A 21,995-nucleotide genomic window follows, 5' to 3' on the forward strand; every position below is an offset into this window, starting at 1 on the left:
GTGAATAACAAGTACCAGCTGGGAGAAAATGGGTTGATGAGGGGCACAGCTCTATCTCAAGTGGGCAACGAGAGGTTAATTTTGGCCATGGAACTCCCTTTCTCCAAATGGAGACTCCCAGAGAATCCTACTATAGACTGTAATAACTTGGAGCTCTTTTAGTTCAAGGCAGGGATGGTCAAAAGGCTTGGCCACCTCAGTCCTAGAAATTAACTGGAAATTTCATCATCTCCAACCTGCAGTAGGACTTGAGGTCAGTAATGAAGCTTCATGTTTATTGTTTGAAACAAATTTATTCTGAGAATAATGCACAAAAGTAGAGGTTGAGGCTACCTTTGGGAGGCTTCCCCCCTCTTTTCCTCCCCCTCCTCTCTGCCTGCCAGGGAGAACACAGCTGAAGGAAACATGCAATCACAAACAATGATCAACTCTAAAGACAAAAGGTTTGGTCCAAAAGAACTCAACATAATTAATCCAATTACTGTGAAGAGCTTCACTGAGTAGGATTAAGATATTGCAGATGTAGTGTTTCCACAGGGTGGCTCTTCAGTGCACCAAGGGGGCCTGCTTGAGGGAGATGAGGACAGAGCGCATGCGGGAGACATCTTTGGCCTGCTTGCTGGACTTGGGGTTAAAGTCACACAGCCGGGCCACCCGTTCCCACTCAGTGCCTGGGGACGACTCGTCTATGTCGTTTACAAAGGCTTCTTCTGCTGCCCTGGAAGCAACAACAAAATATGTTGGTTTAATGCAGAACCCCTTGTGAGCTCCCTGGCAGCTGCCTCATTATAGAATTGACTGCCTCTTCACGCCTGACTTAATGGCATTCTGGTTTTCCAAAGAGTAACAGCCCCTGGCTCAGGTCAGACTTGGGAGCAGGCTCGGGGCCAGCTCTCCTAGGCACGGGGTGCCCGGACTGCTGTGTAAAATGTTGGAATACAGGTGTTTGGTTCAGGGCTCACTCTCTCTCTGTCTCTGTTGATACAGAGCATTAAAAAAGCAAGTCCTTAGCCAGCTATGCACTGCCTTCATCAACAGGAGCAAAGCAGCAAGCTGGTCAAGAAAGTGAACGGTAGTTTCTGTTGGGCTCTGAGTTTCAAGTGAATTGAGACACTTCTAAAAAGCCCACCGGTCACAGCACGAGAGCCTCTGGATTTATTCCTAAGGCTGGAGAGAAACAGGGCAGATCAAAAGGAGTTCAAGACACAGCTCCCATGCGAGCAGGCACTAGAGACTAAAGCCATTCTGGAAGGGGGTTTGTTGGGACATTCTCCAGTTCAGCTGAAAGTTGACCAATTTCCCTCCAGCCAGGTTCCTTGAGCCCCTCGTGGCCCGCTCAGGAAGGGGTGGGCGCCTAGGGGCTGCAGAGCCAATCAGTGTTAGCCGCTCTGTGGTAAGCTGCTGCTCCCACGTTCTTTCGCATCACGGTCAGCCCACCCCCAGTTGGGAACGAACTGGTGGGAGCTACACCCGGAAAGGACAGTGGAAAGAGGAGGAAAGACACACTCTATTCATCTACTCCAACAAGCATCACGGGCAAAGCGAAAGCGATGGAGATGACTGGTCTGTGGGGACGGAGGGGTGGCACTCTCACAGGGATGGCCGTGGCAAACACTGCTGAAGCCCAGAGCCACTACAACACTGCGACTTCATGGCACACACAGTTAGGGGCAGTGAGAAAGGTTTACTTAACTGTTCTAGGCTGTAGCAAGGATGGTTTATGTTTGTGCTTAAAGGTGAAGAAAAGAAACGAGAGAAACTTTAGGTCAGATATAGAAAATGAGAATGAGCTCAATGCAGATGGGTCAGTAAAGCTAGACATGCCCTTGCCACTCCATCTACACTTGGGAACGTGCAGCTGGCTTTGCTGGGCCACCCTGCTGCCCAGCAAACCCAGACTCGACCTTTCCAGTCTCCATTTCTACTCCAGAGAGAATGTGCAAAAAATCAATCCAACACCACCTGTAAGTCCAGCATTTCACAAATCTCATTGCAAATGCATCTGGGGACCCAGGAAACCCCAACTCTGTATTCTAAAGGGAGGAGCATGTCAAGGTCACGGGCCCTACGCAGCTCTATGGCCATGAGCCTACCTTCCACCCTGCCCTGCAAGTTGTCCTTCCTTCTACCCTCGTCTCCTTTGTATCAAAATTGAGTCCTAATTTTTGAGGAAAACAGCAGCAAGAATTGTCTCCAAGTCTCCTCTGGAAATACTGTTTTGAAAATAAGAGTCCTTAAGTATTTTTCCAAGAAGATGCAGTTTTCTTTGGGGGGAAAAGCCACAGTGGGCCCTTACCAGACAGCTTTGGCTAGCTCGATTTAAAAAAAAAACTGGGGATTTTTTTGTGCCCAAGTGGGGAGACAGGCATCAGAAGCGGGCCACTAAACCATTTCCAACCTAGAGAAACCATTACAGACCACCCCCCACCATGAGACAACTTCCTCTGCTCCCAAGGTAGAAGCAACCAATCCCACATGTTCAAAATAACCAATGTAGAAAATACTGCCCTCACTGGCTCCCAAGCCTGGAGGCAGCAGTGATGGTAGCAGAGCTTAGAGCCCACCCCAGGCCCAAAGCCTTCCCCAACAAGGTCACAAATGACCCACATTTTAAAAGGGAATCTGCTTCCTTCCCTCCAAAATCCTGAATGTGATAAAAGGCTATCAGAGTTAAAGGGAGTCACGCTTCTGCAAGACAATCGATAGGTCATATCCCTAGCTTTATAACTCTTAGGCAGTCTGCAGAGTGCCAACTGGAAGTAATTTAGAAAGCAAAGAAACTTGTGACATAACAGGAGCATTAACTCTAAACAAAAGGTAGAATCAAAACAGGAAAAGGAATTAGTTTTGCAACATACACATAACCAATCACGTCAGCGAAGGGTTGTTTGTAGAAAGCTTCATCTGCCACCCTAGACAGCAAGAGGTCCAAAAGGCAGGCAAGCAGGCAGGAAAAAAGAGAGAACATTGAGAAGCAGAAACATCTCACATCCATAACAGAGGCACGACTGTGCTCCGGGCGCTGCTCCCGAGGCTCCGCGCGGTGGAGGGGCCTTCTGGGGACGCTCCTGGGCGCGCCCTGCCACCTCCTGCCTGGCCTCATCCCAGCACGAGCCAGCATGCCTCAGCACCCACTTCCAGGGAGGCCCTTCCAGAGCTACCGCATCCATTCCGTCCAGTCCTCAACCCCGACAAGCAAGGGCGCAGCGTGCTCATTGACACTTGCCGGGGAACGGAGCAGGTGGCCTGGGGAGGAAGCCGCCTGCCCCAGCCCAGGCGGGCCTGACTCACAAGCCAGCCTGCGGGCGCTTTCCACTGGCAGCACCGCTGCTTCCCAGCTGCCTCGGTCTGCCTCACCAGGCTGGAGCGCTGCGCCCCAGGCCACTTCTATCTTGGGAGTATCCGCCTACTGCTTCCCTACCCTGACTGCATGGGATCAGTTTTCAGCATCCTGGGAACAGAGGTGGATTTCAAAATCCCCACCTTAGAGGAAAAAGCTGCTGGACACAAGTAGTCTAGAGGAAAGAACTGCAGCCAGGGGTTCTGGCTCCGGCTTCCTGTCTGTCCCTGAATACCCTGGTCCGTCTGCTCAGTCCATGCCAGACCTGATGCTGTCACAAGGGGTAGCCCAGAAACCAGAACTTCACTTAACCCTCGTACACCAATAATGGATCAAAACAGCAGGGCTCGGGGACAGAAAGGAAAGGGGGCATGCTGGGTAGAAGCATTTCTACCCCAGAGGACAGGCGCGCTTAGACCTTGTCACCCCAGGCTGAATCCGTGGGCCCAGCCAGCCCAACCCCCTCCACTGTCGGTGAGCAGGAAACCTGCCCCCAGGAGTCTTACCCGGTCCTTTGCCAGGTGGTTTGGGGCACAGGAGTGGAAGGGACATTTTTAAGGACCATCAATGCCTGCTCATTAACCTAGGCTGGCTCATTTATTTGAAGGAAAATTCTAGTAATTTTATTTCAGTTTATTTTTAAACTCACACATAGCCTTCCTTCTTTCCCGTTTTGGCTTATACATAGGTGGTGTTTTGTGGAAATTTAAAGAAAGCAAAAAGAACAGCCTGATTGTAACTCTAAGTGAGTCAGCAGGAAAACAGTTGTTTGTGGGCAAAATGAGTGGGTGGGAAAGGAAAGGCAGGCCACCTTGTAAACACATAATCCTTCTAGTGTACACAAAGGGCTAACCCTAATCAATTTCAACTTGTGCTTGCTTCTACTGGAAGAAAATAAAGGTTGAATGACTCTGGTCAAGACATCACTAAGACAACAAAAGCTTGAATGACAGGCTTTTGCTCCTTTGCAGCTAGCCCCCAGACTAAAGAACTTGTCACTGACAGCATAGCCCCATTACAGACAAATGGAACAAATGGAAAATGATGACAAACATAGGCGGCCTCTCTACCTGTTTGTTCTTCACTCACCAGAGGGGCCTGCAAGCAGCAATCCTCAGGGAAGCCTGTGGGAAACGGGAGGAGGAACGTGGGCCTGACCACAGGGTGCTCAGGAGGCGACACACATAAAGAGCCCCCGGTGGGCATGGAAAAAATGTTTGCCATCACTGAGAATCATGGATTCCCCAAACTTTTGTAAGTCTTGAAAGAGGTGAAAAGTTAGCACCAGAGCTACCTGTAAAAGGGGAAATGTTTCTGTCACGGTTTGGAAGGGAACATGGTCTGGGGTCTCAGGTAAACACTGTTATGACTGGCTCCCACGGAGATTTTTTTCCCCCACAAGCTGTCACTAATAACTCATGGCTCTTCTGAAGCGATACTTGGGCCCCAAGTGGAGATAAAAGAAAAGCCAAACTGAGGAGGGACACTAGACTACAGATGCCATGAAGGCAAGATGTGTTGACTGTCATCTGCCTACTGCCCAGCACCGTGCCTGGCACACATGTGCTAATTTAGTTCAGGGTACCTAGAAGGCAGGAGGCCTGATGCTATACCCTCATAAAAACAGGCTCTCGCTACCTACCACATTTCTTCTTTCAAACTGCTCTGCCTCCCTCATCTTTGGGGTTCCTTTAAACATCCAGCTGCTGCTAAAGTCATCCAGAGAAAAGGACACATGCTTGAAATGAGCATTCTTCCTTTACTCCTAACATTCGCTATTTACCTATAGACACAGTTCCTTTACATAAATGGGACCTACTCCTTTAGCCCCATGGGATGCTGCTTAGAGAGTCAAACATGGAGGGGTAGTGGCCAGCAATGTTAAAGTCTCCAGGGGTTGGAAGAAGTCCTCCCCAACGGCTGTAAATGGCTCCTGCCCCTGCCCATGAAGAAAACTTGGAATAAAGTGTCAAAACCATCCCTTCTATCCTGGAACCCTGGTGACGATGACCAGTGTGCTACTAGTTTTACACAGTCAGCCCAAGGCTTCAAGGTTTCTCCGAGGCAAGTGACCTCGTTTTGAAACAGCTCTATATTCTCCATGAGTGGCAAGTTTAAGTCTCTTCCCTTCTCTGCAACTTCGGAGGTTCATCCATGAGACCATTCAACCCAACATTCTACAATTCTAAGAAAGGCACTAAAGCTCTAAATCCAAACTGAAGGGACTAACCTGGAAACTGAGCTCCTAAAAACAGGCTTATTTGCTCCAAGGACAGCTGAAGCTGTATATAGAGCCCCTTTCTTCACAGGAGGGATACAGGTTGGCAAAACTGGCTTGAAAAAATTTCAGCCATTAGAAGCCTATTCCCAACATAGTCATTTACGTCTGAGAATCTGTACATCAATTTGTTTATGCATCAGGGATCCTGAACAGGGAGGGTCAGCCTGGTTTTACCAAGTACTTCAGGGCAGAATGACTCATAGGCAACTTGGTAGGATAAACAGGGCCTCACACGGTGCTTGCACCAAGTACCCATGTACCCACTCTTCTTCCCTTAGAGATCTGACCTTGTACCTGGGGTAAATCATCTTGAGTGAGCACAGAATAAAGCAGCCTGAACCTGTCAGCACTTCAAACTGATTGCAAGCTCAGGAGAACCCCTGGTAGCTAATGCTACCCCGAGCAACTCAACACCAAGACCAGAGAGCAGTCCTCACCATACTAATCACACACAACTTCACTTAGATCCCAAGAGGCACACCTAGAGAATACATCCCCACAGGACACAAGCTGCAGCCTGCCATCTAAGGGGCAGCTGACAGAACCAAGGATGGCCAACAAATAGGTAGCTGAAGGCTACCGCACAGAACAGTCCAGTTCCGTTCTGCCGTAGCTGCCCTACAATAATTAGCACAGGCTGGCTGGCAAAGCAGTCTGCTCCTTCTTTTCTAGCACATTTCCATCTAAGAGCTGTCAGAGACAAGAGCACTTAAACTCTGAGGGTAGGAACTTAAGGCTCTTTATCCTGAAAATTATAAATACCCCGGGGCTCAGTCTGGCCTTTCTCTCAACTGAGGTAGTGGAGTGACCACTGAGTGAGAGATGGGCTCTGAATCCAGTAGGGAAGGCCACTGACCTGGCCTTGAGGCCAGCAGCACTGCCTCCATCTTTCTCTGAGCTGCTTCCAAGTGGACTTTAAGTGAGGAATAGTAAAGACCAATGGTGCTGGTCAGTGGGGACAGGAGCATGAATGTGGTTTCTCCCCACAACTACTTAACCTTCAGTAAATAAGCACACTGTGAAGAACATTTTTAAAAAGTCAAATCAAATTTTTCTTAGACACACAATTACCCAGAAAACCCTTAATTCTGAAGTCAACATGTCTGAACATCCTTGGCTACTTAATTACAAACTGTTTTGTCACCCCTGTTACGGGCCCCTTTTTCTGTTAATGGACCCCTTTGTAAAGCAGCTTTCAGAGGGCAGGGTTATATTTAGGGGATGCAACATGACCAGGTCTATAATCATCTTGAAAGTACTGAGCTCCTGGTATATCCATGAAAGTGGCCCTTCATTTCAGGGTTACATTTCCACTTGTGGACTTGATCCACATTATCTTTCCCTTTTGCTGTTTTATACTATTACAAGCAATATATATTAACCAAACTCTTAGCTGAAGACCCAAATTCACTACAACTGGGATGACTAAAGGACAGGCTGAATTATGCTCCCAAGACCCAAGAGACTTGCAACCTTTGTTTCAAGTACTTTTTTCCAAAACTTGCAGAAGACATTTCACACTAGAAGAGGCAGCATGTGAGAACTCTACTGGCTGTTAGAAATGAATGGGATTCAATCTTGGAAAGCAAGCAATGCTAGCAGCACCACAGACTAACCTGTTGTTTGCTTTTGTTTTCTGTAGCTGCTCGTCCTGCCTCGCATACCATTCTTCTAGCTCCTTTATGGCTTTTTCTTTCCACTCTGCTTCTTGCTTCCGAGAATTGGCATCTTTGAAAGGAAGGAAAATAATACAAATGAGGCAAAACACAAACTAAAGTTTGCTTCATCAATTTCTTGTGGTCTTATTAAGCTTATGGTGTGTGCAAGTTTGTGTCCGTGTGTGCTGGAGAGACAGGTTAGGAGGGAAGACAAAATTCTATTTTCCCTATTTGTACATCCAGTCTCTGAGTCCAGTGATTCTGTCTGAGGTGTTTCACATTTTCTTCCAGTCCACTGACCTCTTAGTGGATTCACTAGTTTTATGGTTTCTTTTGAGAGCAGGGGAGGGTGGGATACATAGAAAAAAGCCTTTGGGGGCTCCAACTGGAGAAAAAGTAGTTATAGAGGTTTTTTTTTGTTTAAGATTTGAGAGAAAGAGTACATGCACACACATGAGCATGGCGGTGGTGGAGGCAGAAGGGGGAGAGAGGAAAGTCTCAAGCAGACTGTGCTGAGTGCAGAGCCCAACGAGGGGCTCAATCTCAGGACTCTGAGATCACCACCTGAGCTGAAATCAAGAGTCAGGTGCTCAACCAACTATACTACCCAGGTGCCCCAGGATGATTAATAATGCTAATATTAGTTCAGGGTGGACCACTGATACTAATCTATTAGATAATCTTACAAAATCTTCTCATAAACTAGATTTAATACCCCAACTCTGATAATCAATGGTTTTGTAAAACACAAGGTGGCACTCTCGTAACTAAAAATCTTGTAGAAGCATTTCTACGAAGCAGAGAACTGTTGTTGAAATTACCCAAGGCAGAAATGATTCAGGAACCAGGGAAGAGTAGAATATAGATGTTAAGAGGTGAGAAGGACCACAAAACATCTATTCCTGCTTAGAATGCAGTGAGTTTGTGGCAGAGCTAGAGCAGAACTGAGCCCAACCTATAACTAGCTAGCATCCTTGGAGAGAGTAGGAAGCAGTGGTGGTGGTGGCAAGTAATCACTCAAAGGGAAGAAATTAAGTACTCTGGGGGCATCTTTAAGGCTTCTGCAAGAAAGTCTTAACAGTAACAACCTGCAGAAGGCTGTGTCTAACTACTAGAAATAGCTTGTTAGCAGCTAGAAACTCCCCCCAAAGTTTCAGATTGCAAAGAACTGGTTATTTATTAGAAGGTAATACCAGATTTTTTTTTTTTTTTTGAGAGCGAAATGCAGGGGTTGGGGGATGAGGGAGATTCTGAGGCTCCAAACCCAGCGTGGAGCCTGACATGAGGCTCAATCTCAAAACCCTGAGATCATGACCCAAGCCACCCAGGCACCCCACTCAGAATTCTTTTACTCAGATTTCCACTGATGACTCAGGTTTATACAGGAGACTTTTTTTTTTTTCCTGCATCCTGGTGATCACATTTATTGAAAGAGTTGGAAAAAAAAAATTAAAATACCCTTTTGCTTAAGAATTTTTGAGTTAGGGCAGCCCGGGTGGCTCAGTGGTTTAGCGCCACCTTTGGTCCAGGGCATGATCCTGGAGACCCAGGATTGAGTCCCACGTCGGGCTCCCAGCATGGAGCCTGCTTCTCCCTCTGCTTGTGTCTCTGCCTCTCTCTCTCTCTCTCTCCATGAATAAACAAATAAATAAATCTTAAAAAAAATTAAAAAAAAGAATTTGAGTTATCTGCAAATCAACTCATTTCAGGAGTGGAAGAATCCTTGGTCATTTCTTAATATCAAAATGAATGCAGGTTTCTCTTTTGGATGTCTTCTACATTTAAAGAGGCAATCATACAAAATCTATATTCCATACACGATAAATTCTTTGTTTCAGCCAACTCTTAATGGAGGAGCAACTAGTACAATACCATCTCCCCGGACAAAAAGCATCGGAATATTCCGTTTTGTGGATTTATATATCTCTTCATATGTTTCTTCATCAATTTCTGTAGTAGTCACAGTTTCTTCCACATCTCCCAATATCATATTTAAATGTTGATTATATGCATGTAATCTGCCTCGAAGCTCTCGGTCATTTCTCATTTTCACATAAATTTGCTCATCCAGGCTGAGCCTGATGAGATCCAGGGGCTTTTCTACTACGGTGTTGATAGTTTGTTGCTAGTCCACATAGTCCACTGTCTTTCAAACCCTGCCTATACAGGAGACTTCTGATACATGTCTACGGCATCAAACAGAAGAGATGGAGGGAGCTATGATGCCGTGGGAGGTGCTGTGGGCTGGCAGTGCATGGGGACAAGAAACTGAAGAACACCAAGGTTAAAATCTTCTTTTCAAGAGTAGTGAAATCACTTCTGAAACATTGCTTTTTGATTGGTATTTCCCATCTGTGTAGTCTAATGATTTTTTTTTTTAAGTTTTAATATACTGGGAACAAAATTGCATAGAAATTTATCTTTGAAAAACTAAATAAAAATTTTAGCCATCTGCACAGATTGTAGTTACTGCATAAAACCATCCTTTAAATTGTCTTCTTGCTTTTATAAAAGATTTTTGAAAAGTGATACTGGTAATAAGAATTTGTTATTTATTCTTGGGATGCCTTGGTGGCTCAGTCAGTTAAGTACCTGCTTTTGACTCAGGTCATGATCTCTGGGTCCTGGGATCTAGCCCTGCATCGCGTCGGGCTTCCTGCTTGGCAGAGAGTCTGTTTCTCCCTCTCCCACTGCCCCTCCCCCGCTTGTGCTCTCTGCCAAATAAAATCTTAAAAAAAAAATTTAGAATTCGTAAATGTTTATTTAGCTCAATAGGACCAAGATCCAAACCACAATACAACCTCTGCATCTGGGCAGAAGGAGTGGGGGGAAGGATGAGCCCCCTTAAAGAGCAGGGCACATGGACAGCTGTCTTTTCTGGCAATCCTTATAACTGTTCATGGAAAAGAGAACTATGTGAGAACACAGTCACCAGCTAAGCTGAAAACCACACACATGGGTTCTCTATTTTTAGTATCTTGTGCCTTCTCACAGTTCTCGCAAAGAAAAAAACAAAACTGAAGAAACACCTAGTTCACAGACCAATTTAATTCAATTGCAAAGCCAAATGTTTGACTTCCTTCAGAAAAGCTTTTTGAGTTAAGAAAACAACACTTCATGAAATATTCCCAAAGTGCCCAATCTGATAATCGAAAAAAAAAAAAAAAAAAAAGATTGCAATTTTTCCAGACACCAAAGTGTACTCTTTCCATGGAGAAGACAACTTTGCTAAACCATGGGAAAGAAAAAAGTTGGGCTTGGTAACAGGACAAATACTTGTACTAGTGAAGTCTTGCCTCTCAGCCCACTCAGAAGAGACACATGAAAAACAAGCAAGGACTAAAGCTGCTAGCACCATGAAGACAATTTTCATCTTTTTAAAGCTGCACTCTCCAATACAGTAGCTACAAGCCACATGTGGCTGTTTATTAAATTAAAAATTCAGTTTCTCCATCCTACCAGGCACATTTCAAGTGCTTACCAGGTACATGTAGCTAGGGGGACTACTGGATAGTACATAAAGGTCCAAATAGGAGAGTGTCCATTTTTCTGAAAGCCACAGAGACCAGGTTGGAAAGGGAACAGATTTGGCACTAACTGGGTCACACTTCTAAGTGTCCATTACCCCACATGAAAAACAAGCAATTAAGTTTTTACTAATTCAGTGGTTCTCAAGAAGGAATAATAATACTGACATTGTGAGTACACAGAAGAATATAATTATTTCTAGATATACGTTAAAATATTAGGCATGAAATACAGGATGTATCTGAAAGTTGATCAGAAATGTGTGTGTATAAAGCATACACACATACATACTTCATTTACATAAAGATAACCCAATATGGCAAAATGTTAATTACTGAACCCAGCGGGTGCACACAAGTTCATTTTACTCTTCTTTCAACTATTTGGTGTTTGAAATTTTATTAACTAATCTCTATATCCAACGTGAGGCTCAAACTCATGACCCCCAAGATTAAAAGTTGCATGCGCTGACTTGAGCCAGCCAGGCACCCAGTGCTTGCAATTTTAATAAAAAGTTGAGAAAAGAATACCCCATGGCTTTATCTCCAAACTGTGCCATACCTCTGCAACCTACCTATGTACAGATACCAAGTCTTCTGGTCTTGACCAAAAGCAACAATCCATATACACAGTTCCTCCCCAAAGGCCAGGCTAGCTGGCACTGACCTGGGGCTTGGCCCACCTGGTGGGACAGTGTACACTAAACGCAATGTGGCTGAAGGGATGGGTGGGTATGGATTATGAAGTGGGGCAGATGTAAGCTGAATTCTGACTCTAGCATTTCTTAGCTGTGTGATTCAAAAACTTATTCTAGGATTCTCACTCTCCTCACCCACAGAAACATGAGAACTTAGCTTCCAGGTATATTAGAGTGGGAAAACCATATTGTACATGTTTTCTAACATACTTCACATTTCCTTTTTAAAGCATTAACTTAAATTCAGCCTAGAAATGATAAATGGATTTTGAAGTCTTTCAACAGAGACCTTCAAGTTTATATAAGCTCTCATAAATACTATCTCAGACCACCCCTGGAGTTGCTAACACTGATCCTACCCCACAGATGAAGAAACAGACTCTGCGAGGTTTGAAGCACCAAGTGCCCACAGCTGGGAAGAGTCAAGGCTGGGCCTTGAACCTAGTCTTTCACTTCAAGCTCAGGACTCTCCACAGCCCGGGTCTGCTCCTCCTGAGAGAATGCACTCAGTGGGGGCTCTTGGAGCTGCCCTAATCCTTACAAAATGGCCTGTGATCAAGCATCTCCCTGTGCACGGCCTTGTGACTCTCAGGCTAAGGAAGAGACCTTCCTAAAAACTAGACAAGAACATTAGCCAATTCCAGTTAAAAAGGGCTAAGAGTCAAGGTCAACTATTCCACTGAAAACAGACACCCAAAGACAGAAAAGGATTCCTTACCAAGGGCTTCCAAGCGTTCCGTTTGCTCTTCTCTCCATTTACGGATACTTTCAGGCTCTGACTGCAATCGATCCACTTGTGAAATAGCTGCGTAACTGTCTGTTGGACCATTACTCTCCTTAACACAAAACACAATTGTGTTCTATCAGCACCAAGCACACCTTCCCGAAACGCGCCTCACCCCTGGCAGAACAGCCCTGGTCAGGCACAGCACTGATGGCTGCTGTCAAATGTTGAAGGATTACTTTAAAATCAGCAGCACAACCTTACATGCTCACAGGGAGCTCTCAACATTACTGCACACAATCCTTACAATCTACAGGGGAGGCAGAGTAGTTATGACCACACCTGTTAATGAATGGGACGGCAGTGGGAGAGGAAAGCCGGGGAGGTGGGTAACAGACTTATTAGGAAAAAGTGTTTTCCCACACAGCTTATGTGGGATCTTCACAGTAAAAAAAGGTAAATACATTGCACAGCAAAGCCTAGGACTTAAAACTTCAAAATGCTATTATACAATGCAGGAAAAAGATCACTTAATACCATCTAACCAAACTATGTGAATTCTGGGTAAAAGAGAGTCCAAAAGAAAATGCGCAGTCACTGGTCACACCAAGGAAAAGAATAAAAAGGCAAGCACATAGGGTCACAGGTATGTGTGTGTGTGTGGGGGGGGGGAGGGGACAGATTCTTCTTTATAGTGGGGAAGGTCTGACAGCTTATAAATTGATAAAACTCAAATACACTTTTATCTTTAGAAAAATTTTCACCTGCTGAACTAGGAAATAAATAAATTCCAGGGTAACCTAATCAGACTATAAAAAGATGGAAGGAGAATTACTGAAAGTATTAGTAACTAACTTAACACTTTCCATGTGTCAGGCACATAAAAGCTTTATCTCCCAAGCAACCTGTCAAGTTTGTATTCCCATTTCACGCCTGGGGGACTAACCTGAGGCATCGAGAAAAGGACATGTCCAGTTCACAGCTAGTAGGAGGTAGAGCCTGGATCTGAACCCCAATCTGTCTCCCTCTAACCAGGCACTGGAAACTAGAGTCCAGGCCAGCTGTCTGTTTTAATAATTAAATTTTTACCAGAACGCAGCCATGTCCATTCGTTTCTATACTATCTAGAGATGCTTTCACATTACAGCAAGAGTAGTTGGACACAGACCTTAGGACAAAGCTTAAAATGTTTACTACCTGTATTTCAGGAAAAAGTCAGTCCATCCTTGTTTTAAACCAATTAGACGAACATCCTTCTTGCCAGTTAACTGGTTGAGGGAAGGGCAGAAACCCAGGCATATGCAAAGCATCGTGTGATTTCCCCAGGCTATAATGACTATGTCCAGTGCGTCCAGAAGGAAATGCGGGGTTTTTGTTAGGTGGTTGGGAAAAGAGGAGAAGCCTCCATCTTGTTCTAGATAATATGACATGCACATGCAAAGCCCAGAAGTGCTGCAGCCATTCAACTACCATAAAAAAAGCTTGAGCACAAAAATGCACATTCAGCAAGCAGAGCCAGAGTCCTAGGGGAATGGAATCCGCGTCCTGGTCTTAGGACACTTCAGTTATACAAACTGGTAAGACTTTTCTGGGTTTAAGCTGATCTGAGTTGGGCTAGCAACTCAACGCTTAGTGATACAGAGGGAAAATAATGGCAAGTCACCAAAAATTCCAGCCCTTCTTACCCCTCCTCCCCCTGCCCCATATAATTTCAAAGGTTCAAATGCTGGCCCCACCACATACCAGCTTTGTTACTTTTAGACTACTTTGTGCCTCAGTTTCTTCATCTGTAAAACAGGAACAAAAGTACAGGTCCCCCAGGCTGTTGAGAGAATTAAGTATAACAGTGCCTGACACGCTACATGGCACATAGAGTTTAACTTAGTCACTGTTCTGATCATCACCATGAAGGCTCATTTCTTGAGAATAAAACTGGTAACACTAGGGCCGGGCAGTAATATCTTAAGAGGAATGATCAATGTCACTTCTCTTCAAATCCTTCCATTTTAGCAGGTAACATACCTAATGCTAATACATCTAGGAAAGTCAAAGGAGTGGGGTCCTTTCTAGGTCAGTCAATTCAATTCAAATCACAGGAAAGGAGGACTCAACCACTATCTTCTAATGTAATCAGAGTACTCTGTACCTGGTAGTACTCGCCATTCATCACTCCATCCACAGCATCTGCAAGACACAAAATTTCAGTCTGTCAGTCAGGGCTAGTCAAATGCTGGCCCAGAGCTTTACAGAGAATACAGTACTATCTGCTGTAGGTACTGTAAGTTAGAGCAATGCTGTCCTCACGCTGGGCACTAGACCGAACCCTGAACCACTTCCTGTTTAATGAAACCAAGATGTGCTTATACACAAATCACTGCACCAAAGTATGGACCCAGTTCAAAAGCCCCAGTTCAAAAGCTTTTGGTCTCCCTAGAGAGAAAACACATGGATGCCTGTCAGAAGAGTCTCATAGAGCAAGTATTTCTCTCTGAAAGTTCTGGAGAAGGCAAAGGGAAAGTGGGGTCTGGAATCATTCAGTAAGCAGGGACATGCAGCTTCATGTTTAAACCGAGATGCTTTCTCAGGAGTCAGGACTCTCCATCCTGTGCCTGGAGACCTGAGGGTCTACAGTTAAGACTTGTTGAGCTAATTCCTCTAGAGCACTTGGAATTAGTCTGGGATAGTAAAATTTGGGCATACCAAATTTGGTATTTTCAAGCATGTAAGTTACAAAAAAAACAAAAAAAAAAACAAACAAAAAAACAAACAAAACAGCGTGGGATACAATCCCATCTTACTGGCACAATTAATTCATGAGCTAAAAGGCCACCTGAAAAATATGGAAAAGGTCTTTTTAAGTAAGACCTGGAGACCATCAATCCATATAGTACAAAATTGTAGTCCACAGGCTAAAATATTTAAAACACAGACTGTTAAGTCAGAAAATTTCACAAATTCAGGATGTCCAGGTTTATGGGTGTCTGCAGGCAGACAGATCTGGCAATCCTGGGACTGTATGAAAGGAGGGCAGCCTTTATATATAACATGCTCTGGTCTATCTGCTAGGACCCCAGTCTGTCTGTCTCTCTCTTTTTTTTTAAGCCCATTCCATATCTCACTAATTCAGTTACCCGACTGGCCTGGTAGGTAGACGTCATAACTTCTGCCCTGACCTACAAGCTGTCACAAAGAGGCAGAACGTACAGGGCTTCACACCATCCCTCCGGGGTGGCTGCTCCGCCTTCCTTCAAAAGCCTTGATACAGGCACCATAAAGATTTAGCTTCTGCTTACATATTCTGTACTCTAGATCTGCTGACTGATCCAAATTTATTACCTACTACGCAGGACTTCCATTATTTTGTCCAAATATTTTCAAACTACAATGACCATCTTATTGCTTGGGGGTGGGAAATGCAAGATGAGAGAAGATGCACCTAAAAAGACACAAGAACCCATGTAGAAAATGGGATGTCAAGCAAGCAGTTAGTGTAGGCCACCATCACAAGGCTCGCAGAAGGTAGTATATAGAAACATCACCACAGCTTTCCTGAAAGCCTGGGGTGGGGTACTCTCAGCCTCCCTCTGTATTAGGGATTTCTAATAGACCAGACCACTGCTCTGGTCTTCTTGATTCCTAACTAAACCCAACTCAAACTGCCTACTTTCCAAACCAACCCTAACATGTTATCCATTCTTTTGGTTCTCTTGCTTCTCCCAATTACTCCACTCTTGGCTTTGGGAGTATTGAAAACTTTTGAGATCATTTCCCCTCCATGCCCCTGTGATACTAAAACATTGTTTAAAAAAAAAGGGGGATAGATAGAAGAAAATGCCACATAATCTCACTGCTCAGCCCGTTGGCTTCTACCCTTTATGTAATGCGCATACATAAAATTTCTTTCAGCAACACTGGACTCCTACAACATACGCTTTTTAGTAATTCATTCACCTATGTCCTTAAATTCTCAATTTTTTTAGCACGAAAATATCTACTACTGTTTCCAATGTGCCAGTGTCTACCACTTTATATACATTAAGTTTTAATCCTCACAATAAGCCTAGATGTAGCAGCACTTCACAAATAACCTTCAAGTGTGTATAGGTTTCCCTGAAAGATGAATAAGGTGTTCCTGATGGGGCAGATAATTAATGACAGCATTTTCTCTTAAATTTTTTAAGATATAAGAAAAATATTAAATGCATGTGTTACGAGATGATCAGCCTTTACAAAGTGGTGCAATACCTGAACAGGCCAGGCAGTCAGAGGCTTGATCCTCTGATGATCTGCCATGTGAATGCAAACAGCAGGACCAGCCTGTATCAGTTCTGATCTAGGTGTCAACTGCTGGTTGTATTTCTTATTTCAACATATTTCTCATACTTCTCTTAATTTCACTGTTGTGTATACTTTATAATAGTACAAAAATGAGTGTCTTAGTTTTGTCAGTGTTTTTTTTTTTTTTTTTTTTTTTTTTACTAATTTAAGCTGTGTGCCACTCACCTACATAATTTTTAAAGTATTCTTTAAGTTTTACAAATATGAAGCTTGTCCTCAAAACTAATAAAAGTATTTGGGGGGTGGGTATTCAATTGCTCCTCAGTAACAAATTCCTTGATGCAGAATTGCTAGCATAGACCATACCCAATGGGCAGCACCCAGAGTGGCCTAGCAGTGGAATTACATGGTGAGACCATGCTGGTCACCCTGAAGACCCTCCAGCAGCCAACCTTCAAGATAGAGAATTCCTGGGTCACAGGATATACGTTTTCAAAACTTCTAATCATGACCACCTGCCTCCGTTTATATTACTACCCTTCGCACATGACTGCCCCATTTCTCAGACTCGATACTAAAGGCGGAGTTTTAGATTTTTAAATTTTTTGCTAAGTTGATAGCAGGGGGAAAAAAAGGTAGCTTTTGTCACACTGATTTCTTGTGAGGTAATCATGTAGCTGACATTTGGTTTTCTTCTTTACCGAATTGTCTGAGTTTTGGCCATTTTTCTGCTTTTGATCTCTAAGTATCCACTTTGTATTATTTGTCCTCTCATATTACAAATATTTCCTCCATTGTCATTTTATATGATTTATAGTATTTAACACCTAGAGCTACTTAAATTGTATATTGGCAGGGGGTGCCTAGGAGGCTCAGTGGTTTGGTGCCTGCCTTTGGCCCAGGGAGTGATCCTGGAGTCCCAGGATGGAGTCCCACATCAGGCTCCCTGCATGGAGCCTGCTTCTCCCTCTGCCTGTGTCTCTGCCTCTCTCTGTCTCTCTCATGAATAATAAAATCTTAAAAAAAAAATTGTATATGGGCATAATTTTTTCCTTTAGGATTTCTGTATCTGCTTTTATGCTCAAAGACTTTCCTGCTCTTAGTCACTTTTCTTTTGGTACTAAAAAGACAAAAAATGTCTCTCTTTAATCCACTTGGTATTTTTATGTCAGACAGAAAGAGTGAGATAATTTTGACTTCTGGAGCTTACAATGGCTAGTGTGGCCAGTCCTTGGCCTAAATTCTGGTTAATATATTACATTTCACACACCAACTATCCAGTTAATATATTCCAGCCCAGGGCCATTCCAATAGGGAAGACTTTGATCACTACTCCATACACAAAACTAGAATTCTCATCCCATACTTCCTCCTAAGTCGCATGTTGCCTGTCCTTTAGAATTGAAAACTCATCCAAACCCCCAGCAAGTGCTTTGAGCTCTTCTTACTGTAGTGACATTCAACTGGCCTAAGTCAAAGAACTGCCTGTTGCTACAAAAATATGCAGAAAGATATCAAAGGCCCCGATTTATTAGGACAGCTAAGCTAAGCAACCAGATGCCCCCAAAGGAAACTTTGTAGGGCATCTCGGGAACTGCAGGGAGAAACAAGAGCCAGTATAAGTTTCCAGAGAAGACAGACAATTTGTCCCAAACCTACCCACGACTTCCCATGGTGCCCATCCACTGAAGTCAAGCACATGTGGGTTGAATTACAGTGGAGACATGTATTAGCTTGCTACCTTCGGATCACTGCTTAAGTTCCATGATGATTCCTTATCTGAAATAGGACGCCACTACCTAGCCTGCAGTTACTGCACGGATCTAAAGCTACAGAGAACCAGCATTCATTAAACGTGCAGTACTACAAACTATCACGTGTGCAATTTCCCTGAACTTCCCTCGACCACTGCTACCAAGAAAATTCATCTCCTCTTCCAGAAAGCTTTAATTCATTTGCCTTTCTTCCTCGTCCTCCAAGGAGAGACTTGTCAGAAACAAATGGTGCCTCACTGCCACACTCACAGCAGCTCCTTAGTCACATTTTTTCCTCCTCCCTCCAGCCCTCAAAATTGAGGGCTTTTCAACAGCTCTAGACTCATGCTGCTGCTTCTTTCCTCACCACTTGCTCTTCTTCAATATTTGAGCCACTTCACTCTGCTGGTCACCCCCACTTCTAAACTACCTCTTCTCCAGGTTTCCTAACAACTGAAGGAGTCCTCCAAGGCTCAGGCCTTCTGATTTCTGCCTGCTATCATCCTTCCTGGGAGTTTCCCCAGAGCCGGGAAGAGTTTAGCTATGTTCCTCTTTATCCTCAATCTGTTAAGAGCCTCCTGCCGATGTAGCTCTGGTATAGTAACACATCAGATACAGGGCTCCCTCCTAAAATCTGTTTCCTCAGCACACCCCAAAGCCTATAGGCTTTATAATGCCTCCCTCCCCCTACTCCCGAGGAATGAGTATAGTCAGGTACTGTGGCAGTGATATACCCAGTACTGTGTGTATGCATTTTTCAGGTACTAATGTAATCCTAGCAACCTTGTGTGGTATATATAGATCTGTACATTTTACAAGCGAAAAATCTAAGGCAATGCAGTGGTGGTTACCTAAGTTGCCTGAGACCACAAAGTTAAAAATCACACTCAAGCAGTTTAGGTAGCACAGAATCTCAACCACTAGCATGCCTCTTTCAAAGGAAAGAAAAGTGTCCAACTAGTTCTCTAGTCCCCAAAGGAAGTGCTGACCACTGCACTACTGCCGACCTCAACAACACTGTCAGAGGTCTGGCTTCAAATCACTAAATGCTTAGTTCACTAAGAAAGTCCTTCCTAGAAACTAAGTCAGCAATCATCCCTTCCTTCCCTTTGCTGAAAGCTTAATGCACAAGAAACCTGTGTGTCCATATCTACCCTCTCCCTTTTATCTCTCCAAACTGCCGTCATCAAGATTTGTCTCTACAGGACTCTTGGCCCTGGTATTTTTGTTCATGCCTTTGTGAGTATCTACTATGTGCTAGGGATACAACTGTAAGCAAGAGTAACGTTGTCCTTGAATCGGGACAGTTTTCTAGGTACAGGTCCAGATTTTCCCAACTCCGTCCTACCCAAGACAGCCACACTGCCTTTCAGAAATGACTGTCTATTGTACCATGTTACCCCTGCTGAAACAACTGCACCAGAATATGGTACGGTCTACGGGTAGGGAAACTGAGGGCATAGCTAGTAATTTGCCCTTTTTTCTTAAGCAAGTTATTTCTCTGCAGGGCTCAAGTTTTCTTTTATTAAATGAGTAGTAAACTAAGGATCTAAAAAGTTAACTTTTAGGATTCTCAGGCAAATGTTAATAAACACCACCCAACAACAAAAACCCTACTAAACCTAACTTCATCTCCCAGCCACAGCTCAGGTCACTCCAACCTGCCTGCTGTAATTCACATTTACAGGTGTATCATATGTTCTCGTGTAAGTTCTTATTATTCGGGGGCTGATTCGCTTAGGAGGTAACATGGTGCAGTATAAAAACTCAGAGACTTCAAATGAACAGTCTCCTTACCCCTACACACAAAAATGGTTCCACGTGACTGGCACAGTAATTTGAAATTTGAGTCTGCTTTCACAGAGCACAACTCTAGTGCACCAAAACCTCAGTCTCCAGCACTCCATAGTGTCTCATTCCCAGCAGGCTTCTCTCATTTATGTCATCTGCCTGGCTCCTTAAGGTTTGAGGTTAGAGTAATATAAACCCTCCTATCAGCCCCACCAGTACCCTATTCTCCTTTAATTTGAATAGTTTAGGTAAATGAAAACCCAGGTCTCATTTCTTCCAGCTAATTTCCTACTTCCTCATACAACTGAAAAGGTCTCTTCCACCCCTCTTTTCTTCCCACCGTAATTCCAGGCATCACACAAAGGTAAGGCATTCAAAGGTCAAACCCGCATCCTATTGCTATTTTTTTTTTTTTTGGTCTTTGCTTGAGTTTGGCTGGGAAAAGGCCACACCACATTCTCGATTCACCTTTTGGAAGACTAGTCCAGGCTAATCTTAAATTCTGCTTAGGCAACACTGCCCTACCAAAGCTGTTCCCAGAGGAAGTAGAGCTCCAGAAATACCGGCCATAATCCGATCGACAAAAGGTAAAACTCTCACCCTTCTTTGGCTGGAGTTTTTTCGTCCAGGGTTAGATCACCTTTCCAGTTCACTATTCACGCCTCCTTCCCTCCCCATAATCCAACATTCTGCACACCTGAAGTGCTTAAATGATTTGCGCTGCTATTTTTGTTTGTACATATCTCAAAAACGATACTACTATTCTCATTCTTTCTGTCCTCCTTTCCTAATGACTAGTTCCGTGCCGGGCTCAGGCTCGCCTTTAAGTCTGGCCAAACTGCGCCAATGCGGCTGTTTCAAAGCCCCAGGCTCAAAGCACAGCAAGTGCTCATTGAAAAGTTCCTGACTGAATGGGCTCCTTCGAGCTCTTCAGCCGGACTGTCACCCAATTTTTCTTTGCTTTCTCGCTCTGCCCCGTCCGGGAGCACTCAAACATACTCCTACCACTGAGCAGGCTCCCCGAACCTAGGTTTCTGCTATGACTGGGCCGGGGTCTCGTTTCCTCTTTGCACCCTTCCTTAATCTCCCGGTTCAGCAAGAACCAAGAGTTACAGAGAGCGCTCAGACCCACTCAGGGCCCATTCTATACAAGTCCTCCCGCCCCAAACGCGGCCGCACTCTCACCCGGAACCCCCGGCGGCTCGCCGTGCGGCTGGGGCCCGGGGGCACCGCCGTCCAGGATGGCGAAGGCCTCGTCGTTCTCGATGCCCGCAATCTCGCTCTCCTGCTGCGCCAAGAAGGCCGCGGCCGGGTCTTCTTCGCCGGCACCGGCCACCCCGTTCCCCAGCGCGGGGCCGCCAGGAGCGCTGGCGGGAGCGCCGAACGGATCTAGTTCAGCCATGGCGGGCAGTTCAACGGCACGGACACCGACGTTGAAAGACAAGCCAACCGGCCCACCAACACCGCGCCCCGCAGCGGCAGCTGTGGCGGCGACCGCGATCCGACGACAAGCGGGAGGGAGAAGGCGGAAGCGGAAACCCTGCCCGTATATCCGGTTGGGGTAGGCGGTGTGGGAGAGCCGGGGCGGTCTCAACCAATCAGAGCACAGAAATCGTTGCCGAACTGCCCAATCAGCAGGCGGAGGGGCGGGTCCCCGAGGAAAACTCGTGACTCGGGCTGCGCCGGCTGTGAGGGTGGCAAGCCCAGCGAGGCCCGAGGGAGGCGGAAGTGGCTTGACTTCGGCGGCCTTCCCCGCTGGGCCTTTGGTGCTCCCTGACCCTGGACTGCCGCTTCTGAGGAGACTCCAGGGCCCAAGCCAGAGGTGAGGTGAAATGAGGGCGGCAACGATCGGTCGGTCGACTACCGAGGAGGCAGGCTCCTTAGGCTTTCTGAACCCCGGTTTCCTCGTTCGTGAATCCTGCACTGCATCCCTCCCAGGCTTCT

General features: G+C 45.1%; 1 protein-coding gene and 1 pseudogene across 4 annotated transcripts; both read right to left on the reverse strand.

The window, feature by feature from the left end:
- Positions 1-273: 273 nt before the first annotated feature.
- Positions 274-21,589, reverse strand: CLTA (clathrin light chain A). Of its 4 annotated transcripts, XM_041763143.1 has the most exons (7): positions 21,237-21,589; positions 14,375-14,412; positions 12,223-12,340; positions 7,238-7,349; positions 2,859-2,912; positions 1,694-1,729; positions 274-718 (listed from the first exon to the last, which is right to left on the reverse strand). In XM_041763143.1, exons 1-7 carry the CDS (start codon positions 21,451-21,453, stop codon positions 547-549), a joined length of 747 nt encoding a protein of 248 aa, XP_041619077.1. In that variant the 5' UTR covers positions 21,454-21,589; the 3' UTR covers positions 274-546. The 4 variants fall into 4 exon arrangements, with proteins under 4 accessions (XP_041619077.1, XP_041619078.1, XP_041619079.1 ...); XM_041763144.1 differs by lacking the exon at positions 1,694-1,729; XM_041763145.1 differs by lacking the exon at positions 2,859-2,912 and having other exon boundaries at positions 21,237-21,588.
- LOC121494544 lies at positions 7,364-10,769 on the reverse strand (annotated as a pseudogene).
- Positions 21,590-21,995: the final 406 nt, after the last annotated feature.

This window comes from Vulpes lagopus, chromosome 7, assembly GCF_018345385.1.
Source record: "Vulpes lagopus strain Blue_001 chromosome 7, ASM1834538v1, whole genome shotgun sequence".
NCBI lineage: Eukaryota > Metazoa > Chordata > Mammalia > Carnivora > Canidae > Vulpes > Vulpes lagopus.